At 46.4% G+C, this 14,808-nt stretch overlaps 1 protein-coding gene across 1 annotated transcript in view; it reads right to left on the bottom strand.

Annotated features, from left to right (window-relative positions):
- Positions 1-14,808, bottom strand: part of TNR (tenascin R) — an 82,747-nt gene that overhangs the window by 30,133 nt on the left and 37,806 nt on the right. The window contains exons 8-16 of the mRNA XM_024758817.1: positions 12,368-12,457; positions 11,012-11,275; positions 10,131-10,400; positions 8,778-8,897; positions 7,718-7,864; positions 5,036-5,155; positions 2,327-2,470; positions 1,526-1,656; positions 495-627 (exon numbers count right to left, since the gene is read on the bottom strand). Coding sequence (XP_024614585.1) covers positions 495-627; positions 1,526-1,656; positions 2,327-2,470; positions 5,036-5,155; positions 7,718-7,864; positions 8,778-8,897; positions 10,131-10,400; positions 11,012-11,275; positions 12,368-12,457 — 1,419 coding nt within the window. The remainder of the gene's footprint in view (positions 1-494; positions 628-1,525; positions 1,657-2,326; positions 2,471-5,035; positions 5,156-7,717; positions 7,865-8,777; positions 8,898-10,130; positions 10,401-11,011; positions 11,276-12,367; positions 12,458-14,808) is intronic.

Below are 14,808 nucleotides of genomic sequence, written 5' to 3'. Positions count from 1 at the left end.
ATCTGAGATGAAATGGGGATAATAAGGCCCTTCTCACCAGTTGTTATAAGGATGAGTTGAGACCATAGAAATGCAAAAGTGCTTTGTGTGTGGAGAAGAACCACAGTTTTAATATTGGGGCTTTACTCTTGTGACTTTTACTAGGTGAATCTGATTACAGGCAGCAGAGGAAGGAAGGAGGGAAGGACCAACTGTGCTGGAAAGACCCTTGCAGAAAATCTAAACAGGAGCCTGCTCTCTTACTTGGTGCATTTAGTTGGTGCAGGTGGACCAGGACTTTGCACTGCTGGCTCCTGTGGTTGCCTTGGTAGTGAGAGGTTCCTGGCAGGGCCTTGGAAGGCAGGAGTGGAGGGAATAATTATTATCCTTTGCAGGAAGAGGCAGTTGAGTTTCTCTGATGGGCTCCTCCCTGGCCAAGTCTCAGCAGAGGCAGCCGAGGAGCCAGACGCCACCCAGGGGAGGAGAAGGCATCAGGGCGGCAGGAAATCTCTCACCTGTGGTGAAGGCGGTGGAGGTGATGCCGCTCCGCTCGGTGTCCTGGGCCGCCTGCAGGAGCACCGTGTAGTCTGTGCTCTCAGACAGGCCCTCCAGTCGTATCCACGTGTCCTCCGCATCCACAATCAGCTCCTGTGGGATAAGCGGAGGCGGGAGGTGGAAAGGGCTGAGCAGAGGGGTCACCGTGGAGGGCAGTGGGGAAGGGAAGTTCAGACCCCAAGGTCGGTATTGCAGTGGCCATTTTTATCCTCTCCATCCCACATTATGTAAGAAGGAAACCGTTCCAGTAAGCAGGGAAAACAGCTCCTATGTGAGACTGAGGCCAGCTCCTATCTCACGGATGCACATTGGGAGAAACTCAGGCCCGGCATTATTGAACCCAGTGGTTTTCGGATTGCACAGGGCCTCCTGGAGCCCTGAGATGCAGGAACCCAGGCTTCCCTCTTCCACATCCAACAGACTAGCTCTACTTAAATCTATTCTCTGTATTTGGCTTCTGAATATGATTTCACTTTTAAAAAGGATTCCACTGTTAACACAAATTTGACAACCCGTGCTCTAGGTGAACTGTTTCAACTGGTCACCTAAAACCGAGATTTGTCATCTCTATTGCGGGCTATATAGATGTAGCCTTTATAATGCTTATCTAGAGGCATATGAGACTGTCCAGTTTGGTATCCAGCTCATGTTTGCTTGGCCCTGTTAGTGAAAAACCGTTCCACTACTGCGTACTTATATTGCCTTGGAAGCTGGTGCGTCATCATATTGGTCGCATCCCCACACCTAAGTGAAGTGGCAGGGTAGATGCCCCCATTACCTAGAGAAGAAACTGAGGCTCAGAGAGGTTGAGTGCTTTGCCTCAACTTGTATGGAGAGTAGTAGTGGAGGCAAGACTAGCACCCAAATCGCTGGCTTGCAGATGAGGGCTCTTTCCTCAACAGCACGCTAGGTATCATAGTGGCAAACCTAGCTTGTTCCCTCGTGGATTGCTGGACACCAACGGTCTTTCCCCTTTCCAGAAAAATCTCACCTTGCGGCTTCCGTCGGAGGATTTGTAGGTCAAGATGTAATTCTCAGTCTCTGCTCTGGGAGGCTGCCAGGAGATCAGGGCACTTTGTCTGGTGACTTCGCTTGCTGTCAGATTGGCAGGAGCGTCCAGGACTGAAGAGAGGAGAAAACGCCAGTAGTGCCTGCCCCTCTATCTCCTTCCTCTTTGATTCCAGGCATGTAGATCAGTCTGTCTATCTATGTGGTCTCTGGGCTGCTCACATGCTAACCCCGGTTCTAGCTTGGACAGGAGCCTAAAGGGCAGTCCTGGGTCAGAAGGTAATCGTCATGTCATGATCATTCCTGCAGCTCTTCCCCCTTCCCTCACCTGACCCTCCGGGCCTAGATGTGATATCTTCCGATCTGACCCTCTAGGTCTGAAATCATGACCTTGTTAAACCTGCATGTGTGTGAGTTCACTCTTGAACATATAACATTCCCACATCTATACCGTTGTCTACTGTTCTCCTGGCCATGACCGTACCCAGCAACTCCCTCCCCAATATTAAGCTCTTTAATATCTGTCAGATTTTTCCGGGCCAGATGCATTCTCAGTACTGGCCTCTGTTGGCCTGGTTGTACTGCTGTCAGCCAGACCCAGGAAGAGAGCTGCAACTCACTTTCACTGGCATTTGGGCGGCAGTTAACTAAAATAAGGATAGCTCACAGCTGCAATGTCCAAAACCTATAGACTATAATCTAGTTGAGCACATGGAAACTGATCATTTTCAGGATCAATAAAAGCCTCTCAGGATACTAGATATGAAGCTGACCATGTACTCACGGGTAGAGAAGTTGGTGCTGATGGCGCCACTGGTGAGAGGCCCACTGGCGGCATACATAGTGACGGTATAGTGGGTCCTAGGAAGCAGGTCAACAAGCTGGAATTCCTCACGGTCTCCATCAACCAGGATGGTCTCTCCAGCAACTGAAATCAGATGGTTATGGATAAGGAATGAATAAGGCTCTTCAACTTAGGAAAGACCTATCAAATCCAAAGGCATTTCATAAAGATGCAATATTAGAGAATTTTGGAAAAAATCTTTTCGAGGTTATTGAGCTTAGCATTTTATTCCATACAAAGCTCCCCTCTCTTCTTGTTTTGCATCTTAATTGAGAAATTATTTGGAGGCCAAATATAAGTATAACTTCTACTCGGGTCTCTGGAGTTACAAGGATAAACCAAATCCTTTGTCTACCTGACCTCTTCCTGCCCCCCACCCTTCCTAGTCAAGTCTTCTCTCTTCTAGACTGAGAAAATTCAGCCCCCGGTCCCCATTATATGTATGTGATGATTCTAAAACTGTCACAATCCTGGCTACCTTTCTCTAAACGAGTAGCAGTCTATCAGTGTCCCTGCTGAAATACAAAACTCAGAAGAGAACTGAAAACAAGCATTGAGATTGTTTCATTACAATACACTGTAACGTCAGTACATTGTCAGTTTTCATTGTACTGACAATGGAAGAAACAGGGTCAGTCTCTGCTTCTATTTGTGCCAATTATGTATATTAATCCATAGGTTTTGAGACAGTCATGGGATATTGTTATCACATGCTGAGATTATTATTCATCAGAGATCTTGTTTATAACCCACTCCCCAGCCTTACCTTGTGTAGTTGGTTTTAGTTGATTTTTTGCACCCATGGGAAGAGCTTTGCATTCATTTCTACTGCATTTTGCCTTGTTGACTGAGTTTTGGGCCACTGTTTCAGTTTATTAAAATATACGTGAATTTGGCTTCTGTTGATCACAGTTTTGCCTTTTGGAAGAGCTCACATAATGGCTCTATTTCGTTAGTATCTACCTTTGCATATGCTGCCAACAGTCAGCATCACTACAGCAGTTCCTCAAACTCCCCACTCTCTCTCTCCATACAGGGTACTGTTCTCCTTGGAACGCCCCTTCTTCTCCTATTCTCTTTGTCTTTAACTTTATCTAAGATCTGCCTTCTTTCTTCCCCTCAACACCTTCACCCCAAATCACAGTGGCCCATCAGAGGTGGCACACTGGTGTGTTGTGCTTGCCCAAATCCTGACACTGCCCACGTTGGGTTGTAACTCTTTACTTGCCTGCATCATCACCAGAAGTGAGTTCTGCAAAGACAAGAACTCATGTTTGGTCTCTGAATCAATATAGCCTTAGAGAGTGCATGGCACATGGGAGGGCAGCAAAAGTAGTTGTTGAATGAATGGAAATTAATGGCTATGATGGAGCTCTGTGCTTCGTATCTGTGAGCAGGTGCATCTGACTGCCTTAGGGGAATAATGGAGATAGTGTTGAAACTAAGGCTTAAAGGATGGGTTTACTAGGCAGATAAGTAGGGAGAGCGTTTCCTGGTAGAGGAAAGAGCATGTGCACGGTGGTTTGAGAAGGCAGGTGAGAATTAAGAAATGCAGGGTCATAACGTGCAAGGAGGAGTGGTAGGGGTTGAAGTGGCTTTTGCATGCACACAGGGAGGTTAGGATGTATCCATAGTAATGATACTCATTCTCTGAGGAGGGTCAATCATTCAATCAGCTATGTAACTCCAAATGTGGTCCACCATGTATTTTTCCATCTAAGTGGTAAGTGGGTCTTTGTAATGCCTTGCTGAGATACTAATGTGCTCTCAGACTTGCCGATTAAAAAAAAAGGACATAAAGTGGTTTTGGTGAAACTCATACTTAGTGAACCTGTGCTGGTATGTAGTAATCACTGATTCCCTTCCAGCTTATTTAATAGTCTGTTTTGGTTTTTACTTTCCCAAGCTTTGACAATCAGTTTACTTTTCAGCTTACAGAATTGACTTAATCTGTCATTTTTGAAAATTAAGACATCTGCCTGCCTTCTCTCTTCTGGTATCTTTGTTCTCTGGATTCCTGCCTATAACCCACAATATTCTGTGAGCACATGTATAATTTAGGCAGGGAAATAATTTTCCTTGGCTTAGGAACTTGAATTACTCAACACTGTTTTGCTTTGGGCTTCTCTGTTCAACTTCAGATAGCGTTAAGGTGAACAAGTAAGGTGAAGAAGACGGTGCAACTCAAGATTTCCTGTGGGCTCAACCTTTTGGGATGGATATGAGTAGAGAAGATCAAAGCAACAGAAGAGCTTAGTAGCTCTGAATCCTTTGTCACCTGTTACCATGGATGGTCCTTTAGTGTTTTGTTCGCTCTGTGAATATCTAGAAAAGTCAGCTTTCTTGCCTGCAGCATTTTGGGGCAAGTTCTGAGTTTTGTCTTCCAAGTGCTGTCTCTGTTTTTGTTTTCCTCTTGGTCACATACCCTTCTTATACCTTTTAGATTCAGCTTTCTCAATTCTCATAGTTGATATAGTTCACAGAGTTTGGGGGCTATCTTGAGGGCTTTATGGTGAAATTAAAGCAGGAAAATTCCCAGTTTTCTCTCAGATGGATAAAATGTTTTGGTTTTTTTTTTTTACTTTCACACTAGCCTTCAGCCCCAATCCCCGCCGTTCCCCCCTGATGCCTAGAACCGCAGACACCCACCTGCAAAGTGTGTGAGAACAATGACGTAGTTCTCCACTTCACTCACTGGTGCCTTCCACTGCAGCAGAGCTTCTGTTGGAGTGATGTTGGTAGCAGTCAGATCCACAGGATTGTCCATGGCTGAAACAGTACGGGAAAGTATCAGGTAAAGGTAAGAGGAACTGCAGGATGGAAGAGCAGAGAACCGTCTCCTGTAGTTTCACCCAGGATGCATGTCTGCTGTTGCACTATACAAAATAATGAAGTGAGTGAGGACCTCTTTCCTTTCTCCCCTTCTGATTCCATCAGCCCCTTCCCCTTCTCCCGTTCCTCCTCCCTCTCAAGCACCCCGTGCTCCCCTAATTGCCCTCAGATCTTCCTTTTTAATTCATTCATTAACTTCTTATGTGCAGAAGGCTGTCAGGTGTTACGGGGGTGTCCAAGGTATGGATGTTGTGTTTTAGGTATTTAAACCTAGATGGAGAAACTAAGAACATGCTGTAGAAACTATTATATTTCCAGTTAATGAGCTAATATGCTTCCCAGCCTCTTTGTTCTTTGATAAATACAAGGGGCATGCCTTGTGGAACAGTCTCTGTTGACGAACGTCAGGAAGTATGGTGGGAGTTCCACGAAGTCAGGGAGTAACCCCAGCACCTGGAACTTAGAAGTTACTCAGTAAATACTTGTGGAATGAAAAATGGGACTCAGGTTGCCTTTAAGGTCAGATCTGATTGCTGAATTCTTGCTTTGCTACTTAACGAGGCTGACTCTGTACTGAGTCCTGGGGATCCTTTTTGTGGCATAGAGAGTCAAGGGACTTTGTCCAGGCTTAAAGCCAGGAGTGCCTGTTGAGGAACAGAGGTTGCTCATCATAGCACCATGTTCTTATTCTCACTTGCCTATGCTCCATGCGTTTGTTTCCTTACTGTGCCTCCTTTCCATAAAGTTGGGATTTATCTTAGAAATGCAGGTTATTACAGTAGTTTAGGCATCAGCTCACCCTACGTGTCATGGAATTTACTTTTGGGGACCAAGATATGCTGTTGATCTGCTCCTGTTCTCTGACTGAAGGTTCTTATCGCTTGTCTATGTCTTTTATTTCAAAGAAACAACCATAAAGTGTGTTTACAATTTTAACATCTGAATTGTATCCATAATCTGTGCCTTGAACAAGGTCTTCGAATGCAACCTTATTGAAAAGAAACAAAGAAGAAGAAACATCTTATGAGACTACAATTAGCTTGACCTCTCTGAGATTGACCATGAGACTCCGAGGAGTACTCATTGCCAAAAGTTATAAAATCATAGACATCATATTAAAACAACAAAATAAAACATTTCTGTGAGTAATCTGGTTATTGGGAGTTGCCAAAATAGCTCTGCCTAAACTTGAAGGAGGACAGTTTGGGTTGGTGCACTACTGAATACCTGCGTTAGAGAGACTTGCTTGTGACCAAGAACCCAAGGAATGAGTTTTTGACCTGAATTGTTGTTCTCCTTTACTTCCGGGGTAGGAGGCTCTTGAAGTCCATTTTATTGTCCTCACTGAGAAAAACCCTAATTTCTTTAACATGATTTCTAAGACTTCGAGGAAAGTATGGGGGGTGGGCAGGGGCTTGTTTTATTCAATGGACATCACTTCAGGTCAATATCAGTAGATACTTTAATGGTCACAGATAACTTGATAGAAAGGGTAAGATTAAACCAAAAACATGGCTGCGTTATCTGTAGTCATAGGCATGGAAGGAGATTAGGGAAGATTAGAACATCCTGTGGGGTCTTTAGATGAATAATTTTTTGAGTTTCTGAAGGAATGTTTCTTTGGCCATGGCCACAGGGATGTTCTTTCTGGGCTAGTGAGTGTATCTACAGAAGCAGTGAGGAATTCCAAGTTGCCCTCGTTCAGAAAATACGATTCTCTGAGGGAAGTAAGCAGCCTCAGGAAATCCAGGCGTTTTCCTCATGAGGCAAGCTGCATGTTTTCCTGTGTGCTACAGGAACGATAGCCTCATGGAGAGTTAGGTCTGGGGTTGCAACAGGAAACTTTGGCTGTTCCCTCTTGTGTCTTCCACAGCAAATCTTTCCTAGTTTTGCATGATGGGCTGGCTGAGGGGTCAGAGAAGGAGAGCAGGGGAGCTGCTGCCAGAGCCCTGTCCTCTGGCCCATCATTTTTCTACAGAAAAGCGCCTCCTTCCTCCTCCCTGGAGCATAAAGCAAGAACAGATGCAGCTACTTGGTGGTTTCTGGTCACATAGGATGAGGAGTTTCGTGACCCCAAGGGTCATTACTGGAATAACAGCCCCCTTTTGTTTTTTTCTCTAAGGTAAAGTTTCCTTGTCTGAGTCTTTTTAACAATTAGACGGGATGAATCAGATGCCTGTTGTGGAATTCATTCTGTCATGAGTCTTTGGAAGGTTCCTTTTCATACTGGAAGTTCCATGAAAATGTCTGACCTAAACCAGTAAGACTCTTAGAAGGTGTCTCTCTAAACTGCTGGTGTTACAGAGGAGGTCAAAGGGGAGAACATTGCAAATTGTTTTACATAACAATGAGTCAGAGGAGCACCCAGGAGAGGAGCCTGGGATCCCAGGTTCAGTGTCCTCTGCATTAGCCGGGACAACTTCACTCTTTCCCTCTTTTGTTGGTCGCAGGTCCTCAGCCAGGGTCCCGACTTGGCCCGCCATAGGGAGACATGCCCACCTGTGTGCACAAGAGTGCAGATCCGCTCACTCTCCTCCCTGCCCCGCACGCTGTTGAGGCTGATTTCATATTCGGTAGCTGGGTACAGCTTGCTGATGGTGAATTCTGTCACTGTGTTGGGCACCACCGAGCTGTCCAGCCGTCCCACTAAGGAAGAACAGAAGCCACAGTTCAAGTTCAGCGGATCCCGTATATACGCAGCTCATAATACAGGAGCTCCTGGTGGCACTCCTTCTTTCATGAAGCCAATATGGGTGCAAGGCTCAGCACCCAGTTGGGGGATGGGGAGGCTGGGAATGTTGGAACTTGAAGAGACCTTGCATGCTGATCCCACCCCCTCGTTTTATAGGATCCCAGGAGCAAAGGAAAAAAAACCTGTTTATTAGGTGGTTTTCTAACAAACTAGTCTTAAAGCAGTATAGAGAGAATGGCAGAAAAGAGTGGTCCATGCAGCCCAGAGACAGGGTAGTCTGGAAAATTATCCCACCCCCTCACTGGAAGTGATTGTACTCCTCTACTTCATTAACAATTCCACATGCACCAGCAAGAACTGTTAGGATGCAGGTGAGGTCTGGGCCAACTTCTTCTGACTCCTAACTTGGCTGGAGTGGCCATAATAGGACCACCGTCACTGTGGTTCCCTCCAAGACTCCATCTGGCTCTGTGGTGTCTTTAGGCATCCCCTGGGGTGTTTAGCCTTGGACTTTAATTCTCTCAGAAAAGTGCATGTGACCCTGGCTCTTGGTAGACTCTTTTAGAGTTCTTTGTTTCTTGCTACACTGTCTGGATAATGGCGACCGATTACCATGGTTCACTCTACTGGCGAAGGGCCTGCTTTTTGAGTGAATGTAATCAAGCCTTTTGTGGGAGGAGTTGGTGAGTTCTGGATTCCTTGGCTGCTCCTCATCAACCCACTCTCATTCTGATGCAGCATGCTGCAGAGAGGAAGGAAATTGCAGGCAGGAGGGTGATATCCCCTGGGATACGCTAGTTCTCCCATAACAGTCTTCATCCAGCTCCAAATCCCATTCATCTTTGAGAAACCAAGGAACTTTATTACCTTGTGTTGGCCGATATGATACTCGGTAGTAATCAAAAGATGCAACAGGAGGGCTCCAGGAGACCATAACTGAGTCCTTGGTCACATTGCTGATTGTGATGTCTTTGGGGGGATCAATTCCTACAAGGCCCCGGGTGGTTATGGGAAAAAGACAGGAAGCACAGTGTGAAAAACAAATTCCTATTTTTGGTTTTATGTGGACCAAGAGCTATTGGTGTCCCAGAGGCAGACAAGACCTTACTTTATACTAGGGAAACCTTAAAACCATGATCAGGCTGAAGTCTCTCTTGAAACCTCATAGGACTGGCCAGTGTCATGCTCCTGGAGAATATTTTAACAACATGACGTCAAGCTGTCAAGGTCTGTGCCTGTGCAGCAACTGTTACCTATATGTAGGCCAACTGGGAAATTGCCTTTAAGTTTGTATGTCTTATTTTGAACTGGGAGTAATGGTCATTCTCTCTGGGGCAGCTTCTCTTGGACAAACCCAACTCTCTCTCTATCTCTGTTAAGCAGCCGCCTTTTGTTCAATTTGGAAAAATTGCTCTTGACTGTAGAGGGATTTCAGAGCACAAGTCCAGAACAAATCCACTTCCCTAAACTGTATTTTATTTAGACGGTATACTTTGTTTTTTCTGACTACTGGAAGATTGCAGGGTCAAAACCAGCTGAGTGTTTAATCCACTTGTTCGGTTTATGAATTCTTGTAAGTATGTAGGAAACCACCCAAACACACATGTCCTTACCCACATGCACACTCATATTTGTGATTATAGATGAGAAGGATGAGAAACAAGTGATCCAGTTCAGCTGAGAGTACCTGTGTTTTCCAAACAACATGCAGATCACCCCATTCTCAGAGCACCAGGTCCCTGTATGGTTGCATGCTAGTCGCAGATGCTAATGATGCTGAGGAAGCATCATTCACATCAGTGAACTGACTGGGCAGTCAAGAGATGGCACTCCAGAATAGGAACAGATGTCTCCTCACTGTAGAAGGGTTTCCTCATGGAGACTAGCTCTCTCCAGGGCTTTCTCCTAAGTTGGTAGTGGGAAGACATCTGGACCAATGCATTAAAGGCCTGGCCTCCTCAAGACATTGAGTCCATCCTATGTATAAATGTATAAGTGTATAAATGGAAGTATAATGGAAGTATAAATGGAAGTTTCCCATCTTATACATTTTGTGCGGCCCTGGAAGAGGTGGCTGTTTCAGAACAACTCATAGATGCTCTCTTGATAAATGAGGTGGTCCCTTACTCCTTGGGTGTTTCTCCTTGTAAATTTCATTGACTTGTTGAAGGCTACTGTGGGAACCCCCTCACCACCTGCTGTCAACTCCATCAGCCTCACCTGTGGTGATGGAGCCCATGATGGGCTCAGAGGTCACTGTGCCATGGACTGCCACCAAGTTCACAATGTACTCGGTGGCTGGCTGTAGGCCCATCAGGACAGCATGCCTCTTGGTGGCATCCAGAGAGACCTCCATCGTCTCTTCCTCTTCATCCCGGGGGCTGTAGTTCAGAATGAGTCTGTCTGCTGGAGGGGATGGGTCACTCCAGGTGATGTTCACACTGGAGGAGGTCACGTGAGAAAAGTGCAAATGGGAGATGGGGCGGAAGCCTGCAAAGCAGAGGACATGGATGGTTCTGAAATCCACATGAGGTGGTGGGGCCACTGGGATAGAAGAGGCATCTGACTGAAGAGATCTCCTTTCCTCGCACATAAGGGCTATGCCTTCACCTGTTGACCCAGAGCTTCCACAGTCTCACTCTCCTGTCCTGTCTACTCTCCTTTCTCCAAGCATTACACTGAAAAATGAATGCCCTCAGCAGTATAAAACCAGCATTACCTCTGAGTTATTCATAATACTGATCTAGGATTTAAAACCTCTATCCTGGAAGGAATTTAACAGGATCCCATGGATCCTCAGAATGCCCACTGATTTTGTGCAGGCAAGGAACTATGAACAGAATCAACCACTGTGTGCAGCCTATAGGAAACCAGATACAAAATTTCAGGCACGCAGGTAGCCTTGTTCATCACCCCCTTCACCTCCAACCATTCTCTCTTGAGGTATTTATTAGTTTCTCCTCTATCTCTTCTTTCTCTACCTACATTCTTCCTTTCTCTAAAGGATATGGGACATTGGAAGAGTGGGTTGCCTAGATGACCTTCTCACACTAAGATCCGTTGATCCCTGAACCCAGCCAAGATTTCTGCTGTCCTGGTACCTGTGAAGGCATCCACCGTGGACTCCAAGCTCTGCTGCCGACCCCTCTCAGCTGTGATTGAAATGATGTACTCTGCCCCGGGCTCTAGATCTGTCAGTGTGTACGAGGTCCTGTCCTTGGGCACAGTGACTTCGGAGGCGATCCCAGAGGATGGGGTGAATGTGATTCGGTAGTGGTCAATGGGGCCGCTGGCCTTGGTCCAGATGAGGGAGATGGAGGTTTCTGAGGAGGCTGTCACCATGAGGTCTCGAGGACTGTCAAGTTCTGTGGATCAACATAAGGGGCCTATTTTACATAAGTTCCACACGAGGGCCAGTATTTATTGGAATTGGACCTCCTGTGGATTTCTAAGCTATCAGCGGGTCTGCTGACCATGAAAATTGGCTTGTCACTGCTGACACTTATCTCACACTTCGTTAAGCACCTTTCCTTTGAAAGATGGCTGGGGGCTTGGCATATAGATGAATAATCTGCAGAAAGGCATTAGTAACTCTAACACCACTGGAATACACCCACCTCTGGGACAGAGCTGGCTGCTGATTTGTAAGCTCTCTGTAATCATTTTCTCCCAGCCTTTCTCAGTAAACCAACCAGGGCAAAACAGGTACCACCATCAAGTAGGGATATGCCATTCCTGGCAACCGTAGCTACCTCTGTTCCTGGTGCCATTTTGACTGACCTGGCCATGGTTGTGCAGGCAACAAGGTCTGAGGATTCCTGGGGACCCATGTCCATGTGGTTCTCTAGAGAGGTGGTCTATGCTGGACAACCTTGGGACAGGGATTGGTTCAAAATCCCCAGCCCAGCCCAGGCTGCTTGTACTTACGTTACTAAAGTGACCTTGGAATTTGCCCAGGATTTGGAAGCAAAACTGCTGGATCCAGAATAGCAAGGGTCTCGGTGGACTTCTCCATTGCCCTTAGATTGAATGGGTTGTTTCCATGTCTAGACCTTCAGCCTGTGGCTTTTCTGAGGGCTTCTGTCCTACACGGTGAAGAGTCCCACATTCTGCCTGCTGTGGGGTGATCTAGAAGGGAATATGACTTGCTACAACTCCCACTTATTTGGGGTTTTCCACCTCCGTTCTCCACAGCTGTGGGCAGCCCTTCAGACTGTGGGGGACCACGTGCAGATCTGTGGGGAGAGGGTGGGAGTCCATCCTGCATGTCAGATGTCAGAGAGTAGGCACAGGGAATCAAAAAGCTCAAAAAGCTGCCGGTAGATGGTGTTCATCACCCAGGGACCTGTTCACTAGGAGGCATTGCCTTCTGACCAGTCCTTGCTGGGCTAAGCTTCCATGACCCCTCAGGCTTGCAGACTGTCCCGGTCTCCTTCCACAGCAATCTTCCTACTCACCAGTCCTGGCATTCATGGTGGCTGGTATGCTTTGCTGTGAGTTCATGATGGCGGATATTCCAATTCCATACTCAGTGCCAGGCACCAGATCTGTTGGTAGATGTAGAAACAGACATTATTCCGTGTGTGTCAGGGATGGGGAAGGCTGGATGGAGGGAAGCAAATGACCTTAGGTTCTTGTTCCGATCTTGTGTTTAATCCTTCCCGAATCCACTCCTATTTTTACCTATTAGGAAATCCCAATTTCACCACTTAGGAAATCCATACCAAGTCAACAGGACGAACTGATCAGTGCAGAGCTTCCTTCTTGCTGCTGGTCTCCTCGGGAGGGCAGTGAGGCTGCCCTTGTCAGTGACCTTCAGAACTGTGCTCTGCTGTGGAAGGTCTCCCTGAGGTACTTAGAGTCTCAGGTTGGCTACAACTGGTGAAGGGATTTCTTGCTTACATTATGAATCGGGGGAGTGCGTAATCAAGAAGGACTGTGTGGACATAAGCCTTTAAAGCATTTCTTGAACATTGTGGATGAAGACTAAGCTGTACCTTTTATAGACAGGGACTGAGGCCATGTGGGGACGTTTGCATCCTTTCTGGGGAGCAACTGTGGATGGACTGTCTCGCTGAGCACAGGGCTGTCAGGCCTTTAATGTAGGGGCATGCAGAAGCCCTGTTGCTGTGGGCTCCCTACCAAGGGCACTCAAAGCTGTGGATTCAATGTTAGGATGACTTCTGGGGGACCTGAGGAAGCTGGAGAAAATGAAAAAAACTGCCCAACTACAGGGGGAAATTCTTTAGGGTTCAGTATAAAGGACCTAGAATTATTTGGGGTGTCTCCCTACCCTCTCCCACATTCATTTTCAGATTAACTCATTTGACTGACTGGTATATTAATTTCCTATTTCTGTTGCAACAAATTACCACAACCCAGTGGCTCAAAACAACACACATCTATTATTTTATAGTTCAGGAGGTCTGAAGTCTGAAATGGTTCAGCAGGGCTGTGTTCCTTCTGGAGGCTCTAGGAAAGAATTTGTTTCTTCGCCTTTTGTAGCTTCTAGAGGTTGCCTGCATCCCTTGGCTTGTGTCCCCATAACCCATCTTCAAAGTCAGTGGTGTAACATTTTCAAATCTGTTTTTCTCTCTGAGCTCTGCTTCCGTGGTCCCATCTTCTCCTCCGTCTTATAAGGACCCTGGTGATTACATTGGCCCCCACCTGGATAGGACAGGCTGTTCTCTCCATCTTAAGATCCTTAACCTAATTACATCTGTACTTTCGTTTTTGCCATGTAAGATGACATAGTCACACGTTCCAGGGAGTAGAATGTGGGCATCATTGGGGGTCTTTGTTCTAGTACCAAACCCGCATCAAACTCACCCTCATTTATTAGGACTGGAGCTGCAGGAATATGCAACAAGATCAGATTATCACCTGTAGGGCCCCGCGTTTTCTGCCTGAGTCCCTCTGGGAGGCTCTCTTTGGGGCCCTTTGTGGGCTCGACAGAACCAAGGCCGATGGTCATGCTGTCCTGCATTTATATAACATTTGTTCTTTTCAAAATGCCTGACTGTATTTTGACTGTTGTTTTCCTCACAACCTTGTGAGGAAAGTGGGTTGGGGATCCCTTTCACCATCTGCATTAATTTCCTGTGGCTGCCATGACAAAGGACGACAAGCTGGGTGACTTAAAAACAACAGAAATGTATTCTCTCGCAGTTCTGGTGTCTAGAGGGCCAAAATCAAGGTGTTGGTAAGCCCGTGCTCCTTCCAAAGATTTTATGGGGGGAATCTTTCCTTGCCTCTTCCTAGCTACTGGTAGTTGCTGGCAATCCTCGGTATTTCTTGGCTTACAGCTGCGTCACTCCAGGCTCTGCCTCTCCTCTGTTGGTACGTGGTGTCTTAGTCTGTTTGGACTGCTATAGGCCAGGCAACTTAAACAATACATATTTGTTTCCCACAGTTCTGGAGGCTGAGAAGTTCAAGATCAAGGCACCAGCAGATTTGATGTCTGTTGAGCCCCAGCTTCCTGGTTCATAGACCATCTTCTCACTGTGTTCTCATACAGCGAAAGAGCAAGAAAACTCTCTGAGGTCTCTTTTATAAGGTCACTAGTCCCATTTATGAGGGCTCCACCCTCATGACCTAGTCACCTCGCATAGGCCCCCATTTCACATTGGGAATGAGGATTACAATATACGAATTTGCGGGGAGGGACACAAACATTTAGTCCATAACACATGGCCTTCTCCCTGTGTGTCTGTGTCTTCTCCTAATCTTTTGAAGACACTGGTCACATTGTATTTAGGGCCCACCCTCATCTTAACTTGATTTCACCTGTAAAGATCCTCTTTCCGAATAAGGTCACATTCACAGGTTTCAGGTAGAAATGGATATTTTTGGGGGGAGGGGGTTGGAGGTGGTGGGGAGACACTATTCAAATCAGTAG

Source organism: Neophocaena asiaeorientalis, unplaced genomic scaffold (genome assembly GCF_003031525.2).
Source record: "Neophocaena asiaeorientalis asiaeorientalis breed wild unplaced genomic scaffold, Neophocaena_asiaeorientalis_V1.1 scaffold182, whole genome shotgun sequence".
Taxonomy (NCBI): domain Eukaryota; kingdom Metazoa; phylum Chordata; class Mammalia; order Artiodactyla; family Phocoenidae; genus Neophocaena; species Neophocaena asiaeorientalis.
This window is presented reverse-complemented; position numbering and strand designations above follow the sequence as displayed.